Source organism: Muntiacus reevesi, chromosome 17 (assembly GCF_963930625.1).
Source record: "Muntiacus reevesi chromosome 17, mMunRee1.1, whole genome shotgun sequence".
Taxonomy (NCBI): domain Eukaryota; kingdom Metazoa; phylum Chordata; class Mammalia; order Artiodactyla; family Cervidae; genus Muntiacus; species Muntiacus reevesi.
This window is the reverse complement of record NC_089265.1, coordinates 56,298,629-56,312,367: the sequence shown is the minus strand read 5'-3', so window position 1 is coordinate 56,312,367 and position 13,739 is coordinate 56,298,629. Positions and strand designations below refer to the sequence as shown.

The 13,739-nt window shown below is 44.8% G+C and overlaps 1 protein-coding gene across 1 annotated transcript in view; it reads right to left on the bottom strand.

Annotated features, from left to right (window-relative positions):
* Positions 1-11,415: 11,415 nt before the first annotated feature.
* Positions 11,416-13,739, bottom strand: part of RECK (reversion inducing cysteine rich protein with kazal motifs) — a 77,314-nt gene continuing 74,990 nt past the window's right edge. The window contains exon 21 of the mRNA XM_065908239.1: positions 11,416-13,020. Coding sequence (XP_065764311.1) covers positions 12,799-13,020 — 222 coding nt within the window. The 3' untranslated portion in view covers positions 11,416-12,798. The remainder of the gene's footprint in view (positions 13,021-13,739) is intronic.

Here is a 13,739-nt window from a genome sequence, read left to right as displayed (position 1 = left end):
CATCATGGCATCCGGTCCTATTACTTCATGGCAAATAGATGGGGGAAAAGTGGAAATACTGGCAGATTTTATTTTCTTGGGCTCCAAAGTCACTGCGGATGGCGACTGCAGTCATGAAATTAAAAGACGCTTGCTCCTTGGAAGAAAAGCTATGACAAACCTAGACAGCATATTAAAAAGCAGAGACATTATTTTACTGACAAAGGTCCGTGTAGCTAAAGCTATGGTTTTTCTAGTAGTCCTGTATGGATGTGAGAGTTGGACTATAAAGAAAGCTGAGTGCTGAAGAATTGATGACTTTGAACTGTGCTGTTAGAGAAAACTCTTGAGAGTCCCTTGGACTGCAAGGAGATCCAACCAGTCCATCCTAAAGGTAATCAGTCCTGAGTGTTCATTGGAAGGAGTGATGTTGAAGGTGAAACTCCAATACTTTGGCCACCTGATGAGAAGAGCTGACTCATTTGAAAAGACCCTGATGCTGGGAAAGATTGAAGGTGGGAGAAGAAGGGAATGACAGGATGAGATTGTTGGATGGCCTCATGACTCAATGGACATGAGTTTGGGTAAACTCCGAGAGTTGGTGATGGACAGAGAGGCCTGGCGTGTTGCAGTCCATGGGGTCGCAAAGAGTCAGACATGACTGAGTGACTGAACTGAACTGAACTGGACAGCAAGGAGATTCAACCAGCCAATCCTAAAGGAAATTAACCCTGAATATTCATTGGAAGGACTGATGCTGAGGCTGATATTCGAATACTTTGGCCACCTGATGCAAAGAGCTGACTCATTTGGAAAAGACCCTGATACTGGGAAAGATTGAGGGCAAGAGAAGGGGGCGACAGAGGATGAGATGGTTGAATGGCATCACCGACTCGATGGACGTGGACGTGAGTTTGCGCAAACTCCAGGAGACGGTGAAGGACAGGAGAGCCTGGCGTGTTGCAGTCCATGGGGTGGCAAAGAGTCAGACATAACTTGGAGGCTGAGCAACAGACTTTCTGATATTCCCCAAACATGTTCAGAGATTCCTCACCTCCTTGCCTTCCTTGGGCTATTTGTTCAGTCTGGTCTGCTGGCCCATCTCTGCCCATTCAAGTCCTACTCTTCCCTTAGGGTGTATGGGCCCCTTCAACTTCCAGAGGTCCTGACCGCTTCTGGCCTTGGGGCAGTGGTCAGTACACACCTGGCGCTAAAGGGACGTGGTCTCACTCATGGCCCCAGCCCTGTGTGAGACAAGCAGGGAAATAAAGATGCCGCCTGGGTGAGATTCCCCAGAGCAACTCCTTATGGGGGAAGGGATTCAGTAAACCTAACTGAAAGAAGCTAATTTTAAGATCTCTCAATAAGTGGGCACTGAAGTGAACTGCCTTGTTGATTATAAGGGTAGATTTTTAAGGCTGGGCACTGTCCCCTTTACTTCCTCCCCTGCGCCAGGCAAATAAGACTATTTATATTTGATAATATTATTTTCAAATTTCTATGGAACAAATACAAAGGGTGACCAAATATTAGGCCCTAAAGTAAACCACAATAAATTCCCGAAAGTAGAAACTATTCAGTTAAATTTTCTGAACACAATGTAATAAAACTAAAATTTAACAAAAGATTAACTGATAATTTTTGAAATGAAAAAAGTCCCTCCCAGAGGACTGAAAGGCGAAGTCAAAACAAGTGTTCAGAGATGAATGGCAATTAAGAATACTTGGTTAAAAGCCTGGGGCATGGCCTTGAAGTCATGTGGCCCACGTCCATGTGCCAGCGCTGCTGCCCGCTGACTGGGATTCTCATCCAGGTGCTTGAAATGACAGTAATACCTTACCCAGAGGGTTTTTTTTTTTTTTTTTAATTAAATAAGATGATAATTAAAGCATCCTTTAAACATCACTTATTTGTGTGTGGGTAATATTTCACAGTCACAATTTAGATATATAAAAAGGTCACTGTAGATCTAGTCCAAATTTCGCTGATGGCAGGAAACTTAAACTTGCAAATTGACGGAAACTGTCACATCTACTTTAGTCTCTTGGGGATAAATATTCAAGCAATCCAGAATCTTTCTTGGTCCCTCACTACGTCTCTGGGTCAACACTTCTAGACTCAGGTTCTTGGGCAGGAGCACCTGTTTGGCTGAACCGGGGTCACATGACTTCCCACAAGCTTTCAGAAAGAGAACAGGAATGTCTGCCCCCCTTCAGCTTCCATAGTTAGATACAGGATCTTGTACACTCAAGTAGAGACTTCGCCACATGCTGAGCGCCAGAACCCGGAAGATGTCTACCTTATCTTCCCTTCAAGAAAAGGAAATTTTGTTTCTGTCCTAAATGTTTCCCCAGAATGTGCTGCACTCCATGATTCAGTCCTCCTTAGTGTCTAAAGTCTTATTATAAATTCTTCCCTAAACTATGGTTTAAGATACATATAATGCTCTAAACCCTTCAGCCTTTGGGTCTTGATCTGCAGTTCTGGGGAATAAAAAATTCATTGTAATAGTTTGATGGGTAGAGATAATGGCAACTAGAAAAGTGGAGGAAAGAAAAACCTTGGTAGAAAGTCTCATTGTATTGAGTTATGCTCTCTTTATTACTGTTGGTAGAAAATATATGGGGGGACTCCCCTGTTGGTCCAGTGGTCAAGACTTTGCCTTCCAATGCAAGGGGTATGGGTTCGATTCCTTGTTGGGGAGCTAGGACCTCACGTGCCTTGGGGTCAAAAAAGAAACCCCCAAAACATAGGACAGAAGCAGTATTGTAACAAATTCAATAAAGAGTTTAAAAATGGTTCACAATAAAAAAAATAGAAGATTAGAAAAAAGGAAATATATGGGATTGCCAATTGTTTAATAAAAGAAAATAAATAATGCTGGGCCAAAGGAGTTAGACATGTTATAGAAAATAAAGAATCATAAAAAAATATTGAATTCTAATTAATGAATAAATGCTGAAGTGTTTAGGGGTGAAATATATTAATGTTTGCAACTTACTTTGAAATGCATAAAGTATAAGATGGATGGATAGATAGAAGAAGAGATGGATAAATAGTGACAAAGCAATTAGCAAAATGTTCATTATAGAATCTGGACAGTGGTATATGGATTTTCACTTTCAAATTGTCTGCCAGTTTGAAATTTTCCATAATAAAGTGTTCAAATTAACTGAATAAAGAAATTAATATAGATAAAACAGAAAAGTAGCAGAAGTGAAAAAATATATCCCAGAGCTGGAAGATATCAAATAGATAAATTTCTACAAAATCAAATCAATTAAAAAAAGTCTAAAAAGAGAAAATTCAAATGTACTACATTAATAATAAAAAGAGGAGGTAAACTCTTTTTAGAAAAATTGTATCGACTCTCCACTAGTAGATTTTCTGAATTGGGCAATTTTCCAGGGAAAAAAGTATATAAGTATTTAAGAAGAGAAAAAAATCAAAATGAACCAATATGGTAAAAAAAAAATGTTCAAAAAAATGAAAATATGACTGCTTACCTAAATATGAGCTGGACCCAGATAAGCCTGCAGGTAAATTCTATCAAAACTTTGAGAGACAGATGATTCTGGCACTACTTACATGTTCTAAAGCATAGGAAACCTTCCCCTCTCATTTAATGAAGCTAAAATGATCCTGAGTCCACAATCTGAAAAATATAGCAAAACAAAAAAATATTATGAATACAAATATCAATGTCCTAAATCAAATGTCAGCAAACTGAATCTAGAAGCATATTATTACAGTAAAATTTATTTCAAGGATATTAAGAAATATATTCATAATTTATAAGTCAAAGGAAAAACGTCATTTAAATGGATGCAGAAAATACCTTTGATACAATTCAATATCCACAATGAGTTTTAAAAAATCTGTTTTCCCTTAGCAGAATCAAGAGAAACCCCCAGAACAAAGAGTAAAACATCATACTTAAAACATCATGCTTAACAGTAAAACAATGGGGCATCGCCATTAAAATAAAGAACATAAGGTTTCTTGCTATCACCACTGTTATTCAACACTGTTTGGGGAGTTCTGGCCCATACTCGGGCAACAAAATGATGTAAGAGGTATAAATACTGGTAAAGGAAGAGTGAAGTTTTAATTATGGCTTCTCCCTAGAAAAACCTAAGAAAATTCATTAAATTAATATAAAAATCTTCAAATGATAGCCAGGTCCAAGAATAATATTTTTAGGAATCAGTTTTTTCACATGGCATCAACACCTAGTAAGAGTGTTGTTGCTGAGTCACTAAGTTGTGTCTGATTCCTTGCGACCCCATGGACTGCGGCACACCAGGCTTCCCCGTCCTTTATCTCCCAGAGTTGCTCAAATTTATGTCCATTGAGTTGGTGATGTTATCTAACCATCTCATCCTCTGTTGCCCTCTTCTCATTTTGCCTTCAATCTTACCCAGCATCAGGGTCTTTTCCAATGAGATGGCTCTTCGCATCAGGTGGCCAAAGTATTGAAGCTTCAGCTTTAGCACCAGTCCTTCCAATGAATATTCAGGGTTGATTTCCTTTGGGATTGACTGGTTTGATCTCTTTGCAGTCCAAAGGGCTCTCAAGAGTCTTCTCCAGCACCGCAATTTGAAAGTGTCAGTTCTTTGGGGCTCAGCCTTCTTTATGGTCCAAATCTCACATCAGTACATGACTACTAGAAAAACCATAGCTTTGGCTAGATGGACCTTTGTTGGCCATGTGATGTCTCTGGTTTTTAATATGCTGTCTAGGTTTTTCATAGTTTTCCTTCCAAGGAGTAAGAGTCTCTCTAATTTTACGGCTGCAGTCACCATTCGCAGTGATTTTGGAGCCCAAGAAGAAAGAAAATCTGTCACTGCTTCCACTCTTTCCCCATCTATTTGTCATGAAGTGATGGGACCAGATGCCATGATATTCATTATTTGAATGTTGAATTCAAAAAAGCCAACTTTTCCACTCTCCTCTTTCACCCTTAAGAGGCTTTTTATTAGCTCCTCTCCACTTTCTGCCATTAGAGTGGTATTGTCTACATATCTGAAGCTGCTGCTATTTTTCCTGGCAATCTTGATTCCAGCTTGTGAATCATCCAGTGCCGTATTTCACATGATGTACTCTCCATAGAAGTTAAATAAATAGGGTGATACCTACAACCTTGTTGTACTCCTTTCCCAATTCTGAACCAGTTGTTCCATGCAAGGTTCTAATTGTTGCTTCTGACCCACATACAGGTTTCACAGGAGACAGGCAAGGTGGTCTGATATTCTCATCCCTTTAAGAATTTTCCACAGTTTGCTGTGATCCACACAGCCAAAGGCTTTTGCGTAGTCAGTGAAGCAGAAGCAGATGTTTTTCTGGAATTCTTTTGCTTTTTCTGTGATCCAACAAATATTGGCAATTTGATCTCTGGTTTCTCTGCCTTTTCTAAAACTAGCTTATGCATCTGGAAATTCTCTTGTTCATGTACTGGTGAAGCCTAGCTTGAAGATTTTGAGCGTAACCTTACTAGAATATATCATGGGAGAAACCTTGATTAACAGCAATAATAGCAACCTACTTTTTAAAAAGATATTTTTTTTTATGTGGACTAGTTTTTAAAGTCTTTATTGAATTTGTTACCATACTGAAGTGAAGGGAAGTCGCTCAGTCGTGTCCGACTCTTTGCGACCTCATGGACTGTAGTTCACCAGGCTCCTCGGTCCATTGGATGTTCCAGGCATGAATACTGGAGTGGGTTGCCATTTCTTTCTCCAGGGGATCTTTCTGACCCAGGGATCGAACCCTGGTCTCCCGCATTGTAGGCAGACGCTTTACCATCCAAGCTACCAGGAAGCCCTGTTACCATATTGCTTCTGTTTAATGTTTTGGTTTTTTAGCCTCGAGGTATGTGGGATCTTAGCTTCCTAATCAGGAACTGAACCTGCACTCCCTGCGCTGGAAGGCGAAGTCTTAACCACTGGGCTGTCGAGGAAGTCCTGACATCAACCCATTTTAAAAGTACCCAAGTATGGACTTATTTCACTAGACACATGATCAAATTCATTTTATTACGAGGATTACATCGCTTCTTTACATGTGACAGACTTGTCTGCTTTAGGAGGAAAATGAATACGCTGAGGAGGGTGCTTGCTCTTGGGCAGCTCCATGCTGACAGTGAAGGTGAGCTGGATCCTGAGCCAGATGACCTTTCCAGGTCATTCTTGGGGAGTTGGGAAGAGACTGGGAAATGTGGCATGAAGAACGGTCACGAGAGGAGGATGGAGAGGAACTGTGGAGGCTGCACTCAGCGGGACCCTTCCAAACGTTTAAACCAAGAGGCCTTGCCATCTTGGGGTGTGCTGGAATGAGGGGGCAGATGCGGTCACATCTCCCCTCCTCTTACGAGGTACCACTCTGATCTGCTGTGCTGGTGTCCTCTTCTGCTCCACTTCCTTCCCTAAATCACTCTGTGCCCTGCGGGGAAGGCTGACTTGCATAGTTGCAACAGGATCCGTTGTCTTCTGGCTTCTGATGGGGTTCAGCGATGGGCGGACACCCGAGGGAGGGGGAGGAAATGCCGGCTCCATGCAGCAGTGCCCTTGGGTTCTGGAAACCACCTCACCACTTTGTGCCAAGGGGTGTTAACAGCCCTGTGTTACAGCTCGTGCCCTGTACTCTTCCTGTGGTTTCTGACATACCGCTCACACCTTAGTAAGTAGCTCCTTTATGAAGCCTTCCTCAAATTACCCTGATTTGGGTGGGCCACCTGTTTTCCCGCTGGGTCTTGACCAACATGAATGCCTCCATGACTCCTCCCTAAAACTACGGTCATATCTCCAGTCCAGGTCAGCGGGAGATCGTCCAGGAAAGACAGCCCTCAGGAAGGGGACCCGGAGAAGTTCTGACAGCGAAGAGACTTCCACCTGTGAACCATCAGGCGGGGAGGTGTCAATCAGCAAGCAACATCCCCAATATGAAACCAAGGTCCTGAGGTAACCACCCGTGCCCCCAAGCGCAGGAAGGACGGACCCTGACCCAGTTGGGTGCAGAGATGGCTCTGGAAAGATTCCACCCTCACCAGTAGGGGCAGGGGGCCAACGGTGTACTGAGGCTGACTTTTTCCTGTGCATATTTCCAGGCTTGGGGGGAATGCACAAAGTTATTTCACAATAAGAAAACAATAAATTTCATGTAGGAAAACTGAAAAAGTGGGTGGAGCTGGGGGCAGGGGTGTTAGGAAGCTTCCCCCTGTGAAGGCTCCTGCCTTACCCTGACCAGCCTCACTTCCTGGGAACCTAGCCTGACCTTGGACTCAGTATATGCCCTCTTTGAGCACCCTTTTGCTGTGGGCCAGCGAGAGAAGCAAGGGGAGAGGGCCATGCAGACTGTCCTGCAAAGGGCAGGAGGGCTGTGTGCATTGCTTTTATGATCCCCGTTGCTCCTTGGACCTGTCAGACCCCACCCCGCGGCCTGCCTTGTCAGTCTGGTCTGACGCTGAACCCAGTTCCCTCGGGCCACCCACAGTGTCCGCCGTCACGGAGCGCTCCTGCGTGGCTGGCTCCGTCCCCGAGGAGCACAAGTCCTGCCCAGCCGCCCTGTGCCAGGGGAAGCCCAGACCTGGCCTCTGGCTTGGCTCTGACCTCACTTGCCGTGTGACCCCGGGCTTATGTTGCTTTCCGGGCCCCCTGCCCTCCGTGTACAAAATGAAAGTCTGCTGGACTGGGGAAAGGAATTTCCCTAGGAATGATTCTGCAGCTTTCCCTTTGCCTCGCCCGGCAAAGCTCACAACGCAGCTGGGAGAAAGGGAGAGACCTGGTCCCCTTGAGAAATACAGTGCCCTCTGTGGGAATGTGTGGGGTTGACTCCCACCAGCCAGGGTTAAAGGAAAGCCATTCAATCAAATGAAAGAAAATAAAATGCCTTCTATGGATTTTGTGTCAAGGCCATCAGTGTTGCTGGCGGGTTTAACTTTCTTCCCAAGGTGCAGCTGAAACAGACCCAGGCTGAATCCCTCCTTCAGGAGGGGGCAAGTTCCAGGGAAAGTCTGGCACGCAGCCCAGCTCAATTAATGTTTCCTCAGTAGAGTCCAGCATGCTCACAGGACAGAGGAAGGGAGCCTGAGATAACGAGATCAGTGGGTGACCTTGCCGGTCTCTCCAGTCACTGCAGTTGGGTGGCCACGGTTCTGTGCCTGGGAACTATCCCAGGCAGTATAGCTGGGAGGGCAAGGCCAACAGCTCTGGGTGCCACTCCGGCCTGGTTCCAAACCTGAACTGCCTCATGCTTCCCCTCATCACCCCTTCCCAAGTCATTATCTCCACTGAGCTACCGCTGGGACAGACCCAGCTAATGAAGCCCTGCACAGCCTGTGTCTGCTCCTTATTAGAGTTTCTCTCCCATCCCTCACACTTCCCACGGCACACTGCCTTGTACAATGAGGTGACCTACATCTGTTTTGTACAGGCTAACCATAGCTGAGGGCAAGACCACTCACCTCTTGGTTGACAAACTTTCTTACTAGAAATGAAAGTCCCAGAGTTTGTACTGAAGACACCCTAATGTCTGTGACTAATGCCACTAGTGACATCATGACAAGCTCACAGACTGAGATGCGAGCCTTGCATATGTTTGTGGCGAAAAGACCATCCCTTCCAACCACCCTATTCTTGAGCAAACATCTAGTCTAGGCTGGAGGAGGTGAAGAGGCCTTTGCATTGGATATGGGAGGGAAGTTTTAAAATAACCAGGTCAGAGGCCTGAGGAATGAAGTAGGGCTGTTTAAGTAGCTGGAGGAAGGCACTAAAGTTATGAAATCAGACAGTTGCTGTTATTGGGTTTCACTACCTTGTTGGTGAACTAGCTCAGTTCACGGGATCACAAAAAATCAGATATGACTTAGCAACTGGACAATCACCTAGTTAGAAACACCTAGCACAGCTGCAGGTAGTTAAACAAAACTTTTCATATCTATGCTCTTAACAAGTTGAGACTGCCAAAAACTGACTTTATCTTAAGGTGAATGCAGTTGGCCGACTTACTCTTGCCCTCCTGTACCTCAAGTTGGTCGGGGCAGCAGTGTGTTGCCCCTGACTAGCCAACCAGCTACGGCCACCCTGCTCCCCTTGGTCAACTGTCTAGTGTTGGCCAATACTACCCAGCCCTGGGCAAGGAGATACACGGGACAACCATTGAGGGAGTTCTGAGAAACATATTTTTCAGTCATAAGATACGATGGCAGCAAAGAAGGTACCATGACTAGTGCCCTTTCTTCTTCCTCAGAATGCTGCGCTTGAAGCTGGGTTTGTTATCACCAGTGGGAGACCATGATGGAACTGTGATCTCTTTACCATGGACACCCAACGAGGATTTGGTGGCATGCATGACAGACATTTGCTGTCCCTGGTTTACAGTAAATGATGACTTAGAGAGACCCACAATTTAGTGTCGCCCAGTGACAATCGAGCCTTGAGCCCGGGTCCTCGGTCCTGGAGCCCTTGGGAAGAACCCTGACAGAGCTGGTTGTGGAGTGAGGATTCCAGGAGATAAGAAGAATCTTTCCCAAGTTCGCCTGCTTCTTTTTGCCCTGATTAAAAATGTTTACATTCATCACACTCGCTCCTCTTCATTGCCATGTTTGCTCTGAAGATAATTTACTTTATTACCAGTCACTTTGGATAACTCCCTTGTTTGACAGGTCTCTCTTACAAAGCACCCTGTTGGCTGTCCCTGGGCTCTGGAGGCTGATGGTTTGACAGCTCCAGGGGTGCACCTGGCCTGAGGGTGAGGCACTGTTGTGTGCTCCCAGACTGAAAGAGTCTGGGGACTAACGGCCGGTTAGAGAGACGCATACTCCCCAGAGGACACATCTAGTAGCAGCCTCTTCTAGGAACTGAGTCATTTCCTGTGAGAAATCCATTCTGTCTAGTTTAAGCGGGGCTGAAGCTCCCCTGACTCTCCTTCTCTGCCAGATGTGGGCATGTGACTCAAGCCAGGCCTATGACCCTCTTAGGGTCCACTCCTGCCCAATTACTTCCTGTAAGGCTGGATAGCAGCTTATTTCATCTGTTTTCCTAGTGTCTTGGTTTCATTACCCATGGCCTTATGGGAGCCTCTGAACCTTTCTCTGGAGTCCACTTTTCACGCAGCTACCTCATCTGCTAAGTTGTCCACCTCCCGTAGAACCGCTTTCTCCAGACCTGCAGGTCCTCCTGCCTCCAGCACCGGGCAGAATTACAGAAGGGCAGGCCCTCCTTTCTCTCTTTTGCCTGTGCCCCTGTCTCCCCAGAGCCTCTGATGGCCTGATACACTTGGGCACAGCCAACCAGCAGGGGCTCTGTGCTGCTCTGAGGCCGGGAAGCCACTGACAGCCGGTCCCCAAGGCAGCCTGGCTGCGCTCACCACAGCCACTGGCTAGTGGGAAGCGCCATCTCCCGAACTGACTGGACTGGGCTTGTTTCACCTGTGACTACCTATGGTCAGAGTTCTCAAGACTGTGTGATTCTGTCCTTGGGGCAGGACCAACCTTTAGATCTTTTCCTCCCTTGATATTCCCCCCTCCCTCAAACCCAAGCACCTCTCTCATTTCTCATTTCCTTCCCAGACCAAAAACTTCTACCGCTTTTTTAATAAGAAATTTAGTCCTTCCTGGCTATTGCCCTATCCTGATGAGGAAGGGCCTCTGCAGTAGACTGTATCATTATTCAAAATACTCATGGTCTGCCCCAGCTTCTTCCCTTCTTCCCCCCAACACACAAATACACACACATACACAAGAGGATGGTAGTATGTTCCTCCCTACCTTTTGGAGTCGGGGCAGCCACGTGACTTGCTTGGATGTTAGCCGTATCAGAAATGATAGTGTCACTTCTGAGCAGAGACCTACCCACCAGTTGTGGTTTTCTTCATCTCCTTCTTCCCTTTGTGAGGAGACTGGAGTGAAGACAACAATGAGAAGAAGCACAGCAGAAATGTGACGGGAGCAAGACGGAGGTTTGGGGCCTTAGCCTCAGCTGACTGAGAACTTCTCCGGCCCTGACCAGCTGGCCCTCTGCCTCCACAGTGCAGTTCTCTCTGCTCTAGGATATACCACAGGGCTGAAATACAGGAATGAACCAGTGGGGAGAAGAACTGCCTAACCTCCTCCTGCTCTTGGAGTGCCTGAAGCTCTCTCAGTCCTGAAGAAGCTTCGGCTGAACCAGTGGGGAAAAGAACTGCCTAATCTACTCCTGGTCTTGGAGTGCCTGAAGCTCTCAGTCCTGAAGAAGCTGGGGTCTTTGTCCTTGACTGTTCTGCCAAGAACATGCCAGGGTCTGTTGTTACCAGCTCTGTCCCCGCTGCTCTGTTTTCCCACTTTTGGAGTAATCACACTCCCATAACTTCTTATTCAGAGCAAAGGACAAGGCTCGCCAAAGAGTGACCAGTGGTTTCATTCTAAATGTGCACTTTGCTTAGAAATACACATAATCATATAACATTATTTTATTAAAATAGAAAAGCTTTCCAGTACATTGCATTGAAGAGATTTATATAGAAAAAGCAATTGCAACAAACATGCTACATCAACACTGAGAAATTCTGAAAGCTTTAAGTGCCCACTTTTAAACAACATTTTGGTATAATAAGCATAACCCTATATCTTTCAGAGGGTACATATATTTAACACTGAGAAAAACACTTCATGTAAATTCTAAGTTTAGGTGCATATAAACAAGAGTATTACACTGAATAGCTTATTTAAAACTGTGAAACACATTCAAAGTTTTCTTAGACAACATGCAAACATTTTAATACTTAGACTGACACTTTTAAATATATAAACCACATTTCTTTATAAATCTGTATCAAAAAAGAAAAACAGAACACTTACCTACATTGTGCATATCACAAAAAAACAAATGTGTCTTCATGAACGGAAAGTACTGGGTTAACACACATGATTGTCATTTTACAAATATGGCTATTCACCTTCTTCATAATAAAATAGAAAAATCATGTACTATTTACATGAACTACTAATTATTTCACTTTTTGGCAATTACATAAGTAGCAGCAATTGGTTTAAAGGTTAATGTTTAAAAACTCTACATTTAACTTGGATGATACCAAAGGATATACATCTGTTAATATAAAAATGCATAATACAAGATGCTTTGATGCAATATAACTTCTCCCTTTCACAGATGTCACAGACACACTTTAAGAACCACTGAGACTATCACTTAGGTACAATATATCATGTGAGTGCCATTTACTTAGCCTGCTTTTGCCTAGCACATTAGATGGATTCTGAATTAGATTTCTGTAAATTAAATTGCCTGATGATAATTCCAAAGATGCCTTATCTTTTTCTCATACTCTAACAACAGTGGCTCTTCACTGTGATGCCTCACTTCTAGACAGAGTAGGGAACTATCTGTAAACAAACACATATGCACTAGGGGCACCTTAATCCTGAAAGAACTCTGAAGTGAAGTTTCCGTGATACGAAGTCCATAGTAAAAGTGAGCTGTCTTTCTAAAAAGTGATCATCTCATTTATCAATGATATAGAATTTGTTTTGCGGTGGGGGACCCATCTAACGAGCCAAATGTAAATTGTAAGGCAGTCAGTGATCCACCAGAAGGAAATATCCTCTTTTTCTTAGTATCTGGAAGAACATATTGTAACACTTGTAGAAATAAGGCAAAACCCTTACTAATACTGGTAATTAAGAAAATACTGTATGGTGAACAGAGGTTAGAGGTGACAAGTGCTTTGCCTTGGCCACTATTCAACTACAAACCAGCAGTCCTATATGTTTTTGCCAAAGTAAGAAAATTAGATCAAGGAGTATTTTGCAGTTTTCATGGGTAGTCAGTTGTGTCTCCAGACTCCGTGGAAGGTGAGGCCCAGGCTGAGGAGGAAGAGGCGGGAGCGATGGGGAGGCCGGGCCCTGGGGGCGGCTGAGGGCATGCTGCCGGAGACCTGCCCCTGGGAGATGACCAGGGCAGACAGAGGGACGTGGGCTGCCAGAGTGGGGCTGTCAGAGTTGATAAGAGAGTCGATCTTCTCCGCTTCCTTATTGCAGGCCTCAATCTGGGAGAGGATAATCAGATCCTTTTGATATAAGTTACAGAACCCACAACAAAGATCAAGTCAGACAAATTCCACATATATCCCAACACACGGAATATGTCTTCTCTTTATCCTTTTTTTAGCAAAGTAGTATTCTAATAAAGTCTTAATTTATTACACACATAATAACAGCATCAATGGAAACCAAATTAAATAAAAAGCCATGACCCACACAGCCACTGCCCTTTCTTTCCCCACAATCCTGTTCACCCCTTATTCACGCTTAGACATTATCTTTTCACTCTTAAACACAGTCACAGGGATTGGCCTCTCCACGGCCACCTACACATCGGGAGGAGAGGAAAGTGCTGAGACAGAATGAGCTTCCTCCCTGTGGCAGCTGAGAAACCACTGCATTCACTCCCATCTCTGGGACCCTCCCTGTGTTGATGCTGAAACTTGCGCCTCCTGAGTAAGGTTCACCTCTAGATTATGAGGAAGGAAACTCGGGGCCCAGATCAGATCCGTTCTGGTGGGCTCCTCCTCCCCAGGAGGAGTACAGCCCTTGGGAGACAGGAGTCCGCCTGGCCTTGTCACTGCGTGGCTGGTGTCCGTCCCTGCCCTCCCTGGGCCTCAACCACCTCATCTGGAAGATGAGCAGATGCCTTCTGAGTCACAGCATCTCCACCCCGCCCCCCCCACGCACTCCCCTGGAGCAGCTCAGAGTCGCCGTGCTCTCC